A 9,108-nucleotide genomic window follows, 5' to 3' on the forward strand; every position below is an offset into this window, starting at 1 on the left:
TATTTTTTTTTTTTTTTTTTTTTTTAGTTTTTGGTGGACACAACATCTTTGTTTGTATGTGGTGCTGAGGATCAAACCCGGGTCACACGCTTGCCAGGCGAGCACGCTACCGCTTGAGCCACATCCCCAGCCCTTAGAGACAGGGTTTTGCTGAGTTGCTTAGGGCCTTGTTAAGTTGCTGAGGCTGCTTTGAACTCGCAATCCTCCTGCCTCAGCCTCCCGAGCTGCTGGGACTCCAGGTGTGCATCACTGGGCCGGCTAGCTAAGACTTATCTTGATCTCCAGGACTTGGTCCTCACAGAGCCCTGGAAGTTGAGTGAGCAAATTCCAGACTGGCACTCCCCTTCAAGGGCCCAAGGGTTTCCCTGGGCTCAGGGCTTGTCTGGGGAACTCTCCTGTCTGTAGGTCAGACACTGGAGGCTGACTCACTTCTCCAGGCTTCAGTGGCCAGGGATCTCTCCCTTAGCGTGAGCCCAGGCCATCTCTCCTTGTGTGACCCTGGCCCTTTCCTTGGGCCTCAGGGTTCTTATCAGTGGTATGTTGGCGGTGGCAGGATGGCAGCGGGGGTGGGGGTGGGGTCACATAGTCTTGAGAGGCTGGGATACCTGTTGTCTCCTGGGCACAGGCATAGGTCAGATCCAGGTGAGATGTCTTATGTGGGCACTGGGCACTGAGGGGCTGGGCTGTTCCTATGGCCTCCAGCTTCTGGGACTTCCCACATTCCCACCTTTGTTTCTTTGGGGGTGAGGACAAAGAGTGTCCCTTCCCAGCACGGTAGTGGTGCCTCCCTCCCTGGTCTCTAGTGAGCCAGGTAGGTTCGAGGTCTTTTGGCCTGGCGCCCTCAGAGATGCCCTCCCTGGGAAAGGCCCCTTCTGTGCACTATGTAGGGGTCATGCTTTTTGGCCCTGTGGGTCTTGTCTGCCCAGTAAGGTGGCCAGCCTGAGGGGATAGAGTCTTGCCGCCGGAGCCTGGCCCTCCCTCCTGGGAAAGTTCTCCCCCTGCTCACCCATAAGTCTTCAGGGGAACATCTGGCCCCGGACACTGGGGGCTGTTGTAGAGGCAGGGAGGTCAGCAGGAACTGGAGGCCCATTGTGGAAGCCAAGCAGGAGGCCTGTCCTGACCTGGACAGAGGCACATGGGCCTGGAACATGGACTTATTTGGAGCCAAGCACTTGTATGTGGGCAAGGGGCCAACTGGGTTCAGGGGGAGCTGGGGAGGCCTATGGCAACCCTGTCCACCTGGAACTCCAGTCTTTATGGTCTTTGGAAGAACATTTTCAAGTCCCTTGTCATGTAGATGGCAGAAAGGCTGGGAAGGGCACCCGGGCTGGTGAATCAGGCTCTGGGAGTCTGGTGGTGTGGCTGGGGTGGATGGCCAGTCTCCTGTGACTTCTAGGAGGAAGCTCAAGGACCTAGGTGTGTTGGCCACTGCCCCAGTTCAGCATGGCACCTGGGCTGGGATTTCCTATCTCTTGTGGGGACGTGTAGAGAGGAGGCCTCTCTGTGGGCCTAGCACCTGCAAGGATTGCTAGGCCATCATTGGCCATCAGCCCTGGGGAGAGGCCACCAGGGGTCCTAGCCATGCTTCTCTGACCTGCTTCACGTTGTCAGCATCTCCTCCAGACCTCTATCATAGGGGTTGGGCGAAGGGAGCAGAAGTGGGTGTCGGTGCTACTGGACATGCCTGGCCTAAGAGCTGTCCCAGTGGTTTAGCCTGGACAGAGCTGAGGCCCAAAGTCCCAATCCAGAGTGAGTAGCTTGTGATGGTTTTTACCTAGCAGTGTCCACCCCTGGCCTGCACTGGTTGGGGGCCACTGTGAGGTTAGGGGTGGGGACCAGCTCTGAGCTGCCATCTACTCTGGCCCTGCCAGAAATGGAGGCTGCTCTTGCTGCCCAGGAAAGCTTTGGGTTGGTGCCTTTTAAGGCAGCCTCAAGAGCAGGGGCTGGGGCATCGGTTCATCGATTCAGTTGGCTCATCTCCACAACAGCTCTGGCTGGGCTGTGGCTCTGCTGGGCAGGACCTCAGGCTTCTGGAAGAGTCTTCTCACCAGGCACCAAGGATGGGCCTCCCTCCCTGGTGGAGGCCAGAATGGTGTTCTGGGGGAGTTCCCAGTGGGTCCCTCAGTCATTGTTGGGGTCCTCTGCAGGGTCTGGGGGAGGGGGGTGGTAGTAGTAGCCTTGGTCTCTGGTGAAGGGGTCTCAGCATCTTTCCCTGTGTGGGAGAGGCAGGGGCACTAGGAGGCTGGGTGTCAGCATGGTGGATAGTGGTGCCTGTCAGGCTGTGAGCCCCAAAGTCTGGAGTCACTGCATTTGAGATGCTGGGTTGGGCCTTAGGAGCAGGCCCAGCAGGGCTCCTGTTCATACCCGTTTGAAGTCTGGTGTTGGCCTCCCTCCTGGGTTGGGGGAGGACACCTGCGGGTCCTGTAGACCCATGGCTCACTCCTGCAGGGCTTCAGTGGGGGTTTGGCTAAGCAGGGGTCTCCTGGATTCGGAGAGATCTCCATCTCTAGAAAACAGAAGGGCCTGGGATTTGAAGCCTGGGGACCCTGAGTGGGGCTGCCTGCTTGTCTATACCATTTCCTCCTGTAAAATGGGCCACACGGTGCTCATGCCTGCTGTAAGGGTCACATGGCTGGGCTCAATAAATGGGAGTTTGTATCTGCTCTGTCCCGAAGCTCTAGAATGGTCAGGACCATCCCTCAGGGGAGGTCTCTGAAGGGTGACAGTGACCGGAGGATTTTGGTGGCTTTACTAGAGTGGATATAAGTGGATGTCTTTGAAAGAATGGGAATTAGGATGTTGGGTGTGAGAAAGTGCAGCCCATTTGTCTCAGAAAGAGGAGGAAGGGAGGGAGGGACCGAGTGCTGAGGGCACAATGACCCAAACTGGGAACTGGGTGGGGCCTTGGAGCCTTAATAGGGATCCCCAGAACGTTGTAGTCTCTATTTTCAGAATTGGCTTTCGTGAAGAAGGCTTTTGAGAATTTAATATTCGTAACGTGTTCTTGGGAGAAAAATGTAGCCATTTCCTGGCCAGACAGAGGTGGTGGAGCAGCCAGTACTCTTGCAGACCCAGGAGCAGGTGCAATCATAAATCGCTGTCTGTTTTTCTCTGATAAACATGGGGCTGTCTGGAGAGAAAGCGTACCCCCAGACTGGAGCGGCCCCATCTGTGTCCCTCTGGGACCACAAGGGTGGCATTGCTGAGACCCCACCCTGCTCACGGCACCCACCTGTCTCTGGAGAAGAGCAAGCCTGCTACCAGCTTGGGGGTTGGCCTGGTGGGTGGTCTTGGCCTAGCCCAGGCCCTAGTGTCTGCCCTGCTGGGGCATCTACTGTTGATCAAAAAGGCTGTGCCACCCGGAGGGCTGAGGCCAAGAGCAAGACAAGTACCTTGCCTGAGCCTGACCCCAGGGCTCTAATAGCCCTGCCCTGTTCCTCTCGTCTACCGCAGAGGCCAGGGGTGTCTGGGAGCAGAGCATCCACCCAGACAGATCCTCCTAGGAGGGTGAAGGCTACTGGGCTCAGTTTTGTGCATATATTACGCAAAAGCCAATTCACGAAAGCCGATTGTGAAAATAGAGACTACAACATTTTGGGGAGCCCCACTCAGGCCCTGAGCCCCCACCCAGTCCCCAGGCAATTAGCATGGAGACAGACTTGGAATCTGATTCCTGGACAGTGGGGGTATGGCTGGGTGCAGGGTGAATGAACCTCTGCTGTTCTAGAGTCTTGCTGAGGAGGGGAAGTGTCCCATCCTCAAAGGGAAGGTCTCTGAGACACTGCTCTGCTGGCTGGGGGCCACAGCTGCTGTGTGGAGCTTGAGGACTGGAGAGGGGGCCTTGCTGGAGCCCCTGGGGGTCTCCAGGCCTGGCCTCTCTGAGCAGAGCCTGGGCTGGTTTTGGAGGGGGGGCCTCACGTTGAGACATTGTACGTGTGGCACTGGCTCTGTCCCAGTCCTGGGCACCTTATCCCTCCCCAGCTCCCTGGTGGGTGTGCTTGATGTCCCCATTTCACAGGAGAGGCCAACGTGTCTGAGGGCACAGCACAGCTCATAGGCTCCTCCTCCTGGGCCATGAACCTGGGGAAAGAGGGCAGGAGTAGGTTGGCCGAGGCTGCTGCACGCAGGTACCTGGTGGAACACCCTGGCAGGGAAGCCCGGGCACGGCCTACGCGCCTTCCTCCCGGCCAGCATCTCTCCCACCTCCTGACGTAGCGAAACCTTCAGGGCTGACCCCTGGCCCCCAGCCACGCCCTGCAGTCTGAGCTCATACCTGGCAGCCTGTGTTCACACCTGAGAGCCCACGCCAGTCCATACACCCGCCAGGCACCCGGCACCCTTTGCACTCCGGGTTAATCATTAGCTCAGCCGAGGTGGCAGCCACGGCAGGGTTCAGCAGAGCCTGGTCCCCAGCACCTCAGGGTTGGCTTTACCTGCCTGTACTCCAGGTGGCAGGCAGGACAGCCCAGTGGTTAGGGTCAGACTGCCACTCTTGCTTTTAGGACCATCTTGGCTTCCACAAACCTCAGTTTCCTTTTCTGGCCATGGAGATGATACTCCTGTCTCCTTGGAGGGTCTGAGGGCTAAATGAGTGTTGGTCTTTGCACTTGACCAAGGAGAGATCGGCTTCTCTGGGCAGACAGCTCCTCATCTGTCCTGGGGTGAAAGGAGCTGCTGGGGGGACTTGCTTCCCATAATGGGGGTGTGCATTATGGACGTGTGTGCATGGCCGTGAACTTGCTTCTCATGTTGGGCACGTGTGTGTGTTATACAGGTGCACATGAAAGTAGAGCTGTGTTCCTGTGATCCAGTGTGTGTGGTCTAGGGTGCAGCGCCTGTCCCGCAGGGCTAGGGATTGGCTTCTGGTCCCCCATTTTTGAAAACTCAGAGGTTGGGCCTGGGGCCCTCTGCTTTTTCCTGCAGCTACTCGGGGGGGGGGTGGTGGTGGTGGAGTGGGCTGTGGGGCAGGTCCACCTTCTTGTTCTGTGCCCAGGGAGCTGGGGGCTGGATGTGGAGGTGCTCCTGCTGAGGTCAGAATGGCCTCTAAGCAATCTGCATTTGAAATCGTGGCCTTGTACCCACTCCTCCTGGATCCACCTCGAGTGGCCACTGTGGCAGCCCGGGGTCTCTGCCCCATGTTTTTGAGACGGGCAGGGCAGGCCTTTTCTGAGCCCAAGGAGAGCCTCAGGCCTGGTATGGAGTTGGTCAGTGGCTGTGGGTCTCCATAGTGGCTGGGACCACGTAGGGTCAGTCATCTTCTGGCCCCTGGAGTCCAGTCAAAACTTCTTAGAGGGCTATAGGCAGGTGGGGCCAGAAACTTCCCTACAGCAGGTCCAGCACCAGTCCAGCTCAGCGGCAGGGCTCTGTCTCCAGCCAGGGCTTCTTTCTCCGCACTAGTCATAAAACACACATTTGGAAACATTCCTGGGGCAGGTAAACATGGAAGCAGATGCCTTCCCTGCCCACCTGAGCCATGTGCAGCCCTCAGACCTCCCAGGCATACGTGAACCTTTGGGTTAATTTAAACAAATGGGACCAAGTTTGTTTGCACCTGGCACCCCTGCCCTCCCAACTCAAGGGAGGATCCCCGGGAGGGGAGGTTGGAGGTTGGAGGTCAAGTTTGGGCTGTTCCCTGTCTTCAGCCTGAGGAGGGCCAAGCCATCAGGCTCCACCTCATGGTGTTCCAAGCCCCCAGGTGTCAGTGGCTCTGCTGTCTTGGCAGGTGGCCAAGGTGGAATACGTCAGGAAGAAGCCGCGGTTGAAAGAGGTCCAGGTGAGGCTGGAGGAGCACTTGGAGTGTGCGTGCGCACCCTCCAGCCTGAGTCCAGACCACCGGGAAGAGGAGACCGGTAAGTGGCAGCTGCTCCCTGGGGAGCACAGGATGAGCCCCAGGGCTAGCTGGAGAGGAGGGTTCAGCCCGAGTGAGGCTGGTGGGGTCTTTCCCTGGGTTCTCAGGGCGCTGGGCATGGGCAGGTGAGGCATGGCTGCCAAGCCCTTGTTTGGGTGGGCAGGAGGAACTGATGGGAAGAGGGGGCACTGGATATGGTGGTGGCCTTGTGATGGGGTCCTGGCCTCCACCCTGCAGGGCAGTGTGCCCAGTAGCATTGAGGTGCTGTGACCTGCTCTTGGGCCAGCCCCAGGTGCAAAGGAGGGGACACGGAAGTGTCTCTATGCCAGGGCGGATCGAGCTTCTTTCAGAAAGATAAACACCTCAGGTATTTATTGCTGCAGCTTTGCTGGACAGCCTCCCGAGGCCGCTCACGGTCCCTGCCCTTTCATTAACAGGAAGGCGTAGGGAGTCAGGTAAAAAACGGAAAAGAAAAAGGTTAAAACCCACCTAGAGCACCAGCCAGGTAGGCCCCGCCAGCGGGCGCTGGGATGCTGCAGGGATGGGAGGCCAATCCACAGATCACTGCAGCGAATCAGCTTCCCTGGGGCGGGTGCGAGGCCTTGGGCTGTGTGCTTGGGTGTCTGCTGGGTGCGGGCTCCTCGCAGCTCTCCCCCTCCTTGGCTTTGCTCTGCTCTTCCTGATTGGGCTGCAGAGCATCACACACGAGTGGAAAGGTTTGGGGTGCTGGAGCAGTGTGGTGGGACCACCTCCTGCCCCCTCCATTGGCAGCTGGGGAAACTGAGGCCTAACTGGTTCCAGCTCTGGGTTGTCGAAGGCTCAGTGGGTCTGGAAGTGCTTTATAAATGTACAGGGATGTTGGCTCTTGGGCATCAGCAACATCAGAGATGGAGCGAGGGTGGAAGTTTCTGATGCTCAGGTAGAGATGGGAAGAGCCAGGCGGGTGTGGCTGTCCCAGGTGTCAGAGCTGCCTCATGGGCCAAAGTGACTGCTCAAGCTCCAAAAGTCATACTAATACTCTAGGCTGGGAGAGAAAAGGCAGGTGGGGGAGAGAAAGAAGGGCCAAGGTAGCAGCCCCTCTGAAGAGTCTCCCAGAAACCCCACCGGGGCTGTTGCCTCCCAGAGGAAGAGGGCGGCTCTGGGCCTTCCCAACCTTGGTTGGCCTGTCTGGCTCAGGAGCCTGGAGCCCGGCTGGCTTGGCCCTTCCTCCTGGCACGTGGGCCTCTCTGGCATCCAAGACAAATAGTTGTTGTAGACTGAGAGGAGATTCCTCAGAGATAGTGTGTCTGAGAGCCCTGGCTCCTGTTGGGCCATGTGGCTGGGGAAGTCGGCCGGTCCAAGGGGCTTTGGAGGCCTGTGGGTTGGGCCATTTGTGAGGACCCTGTGGGAGGAAAGCACCCACTTGGCATCCCTGAAGCAGCCCAGCAATGCTCAGCCAGGGCCTCCACAGCCCAGGGTGTGGCAAAGGGGTGGTTCCCTGCCTGTCCCCGGGGTTTATTCCCCTTCAGTGAAAGGGAGCACTCAGGCTCCAGCCACAGGGGGACCACATGCTGGAATGTAGGATGCAGAAGTGAGGTTGGTTGGGGCTTGGGGTGTGGCTCAGAGATAGAGCGCCTGCTTAGCATACATAAGGCCCTGGTTCCATTGCCAGCATTGGAAGTAATAACAACAACAACAAAAGAGCCCAATGTAGATCAGTCTGGCTCAAGGGATCTCTCTGTCTGGGGCTGGTGACATCCACCCTCAGCTAGTTGCAAGGCCCAAAATCGCTGCCAGAGCTCCAGAAGTCATGTCCAGGACCTATGCTGGAAAGAAAGGAAGGCAGGGGGGAGGGCCAAAGAACCCTTCCGGGCCTCAGTTTCCCTGCCTGTACAATGGGAGCGTGGAGTTTGCTCTCAAAAACACGTTCTTCTGTGAGATGCTATGAGCCTAGTCCCAATTCTTTCAGGATATGGCCACCATGGTTAAGATGGCCAATTTGATTCTTCAAATTGCACTGGCAAGTTTAAATCCTCAGACTTAACACCGTGGGTGCCCTTGATTGGGTTCAACTGCTTCAGTGATATGTGCCTGGTGGCCCAACCTCTGAGCCTCTGTCTCCCCTCTTCCTTGCAGATGTGAGGTGAGGATCAGCAGCAGCCCTCTCCTGGGACACGGATGTACATGGCGTGTTACATTCCTGAACCTACTATGTACGGTGCTTTATTGCCGGCGTGCGGTCTTTGTTCTCCTCCGTGAAAAACTGTGTCCAAGAGCACTCTGGAGAACAAAGAGACAGTGTACATTTGTTCAGTGTGACAGCAAAGCAAGTATTGTAGCACTCGGAGAAACTGTAAGCTTCCTTGTCAGAGAGACAGAGAGAGAGAGAGAAAAAACAAACCACAAAACACGACAAAAAACAAAAACAAAAACAAAAAACGGACTCCAAAACATCTAAGCCTTCGGCGGAAGGGCCGCCCAGCGCGGGGTGAAGTGCAGTGGGCTCGCGGCGAAGCGCAGTGGGCTCGCGGGTGGATCTGTGTGGGCCGCGGTGCTTTTGCTGAGTCGGAGCCTGGTGTGGAGAAGCCAGGCTTGGATCACCACGTGGACACCCCCTCGCTGCAGCACTCCAGTCTGTGGGACCCTCCTGGGAGCCTTAATGGGTTTTTTTTTTACACCGTAAAGTTACGGAGCTTTCCTTTTTACTCTTTGCCTAGCTTTCCCACCCCTCCCCCCCAACCTTTTTTTAATTATCTCTTGGATGACATTTACGCCGATAACACACGAGGCTGCTGTAACTGTCAGGACAGAGCGACGGTATTTTTCCTAGCAAGATGCAAACTAATGAGATGTATTAAAATAAACGCGGTATACCCACCTATGCATCATTCCTACATGCTTCTGACTTTCCTGTGTCCCACCGCCCCACATACTCCCTATTTTTTTTTTCTGATTTAAGCCATTTCGAGAGGACTCCACGCAAGCCATCGAGCAGAGTGGCTTCCCGATGATGCGGGCTCCCCACCTGCAGGGGCATCGGGGCAGAACCTAGATTCTTTATTTTTGGTAAAATGTTGTGCTTTGCCTGTATTAACAGAAATGTGTGTGTGTGTGTGTGGTTTCTTTGTCCTTTTCATTTTGATTTGTAAAGGTGAAGTTTGTATTTTTAATATTATCGGTTTTGTCTACCTGCAAACCTGCTGTTCTTTTTTTTTTTTTTGAACCAAAAGAAAAAAGAAAGCCATCAAGACGGATGCCCGTGGGGGAAGCATTTTTGTGGT

General features: G+C 56.4%; 1 protein-coding gene across 1 annotated transcript in view; it reads left to right on the forward strand.

Moving 5' to 3' along the window:
* The window catches only part of Pdgfa (platelet derived growth factor subunit A), a 25,986-nt gene extending 17,271 nt beyond the window's left edge, over positions 1 to 8,715 (forward strand). Inside the window, exons 5-7 of the mRNA XM_048785187.1 lie at positions 5,723 to 5,849; positions 6,286 to 6,353; positions 7,964 to 8,715. Coding sequence (XP_048641144.1) covers positions 5,723 to 5,849; positions 6,286 to 6,341 — 183 coding nt within the window. The 3' untranslated portion in view covers positions 6,342 to 6,353; positions 7,964 to 8,715. The remainder of the gene's footprint in view (positions 1 to 5,722; positions 5,850 to 6,285; positions 6,354 to 7,963) is intronic.
* Positions 8,716 to 9,108: the final 393 nt, after the last annotated feature.

The sequence above is a fragment of the Marmota marmota genome, unplaced genomic scaffold, assembly GCF_001458135.2.
Source record: "Marmota marmota marmota unplaced genomic scaffold, marMar, whole genome shotgun sequence".
NCBI classification, from domain to species: domain Eukaryota; kingdom Metazoa; phylum Chordata; class Mammalia; order Rodentia; family Sciuridae; genus Marmota; species Marmota marmota.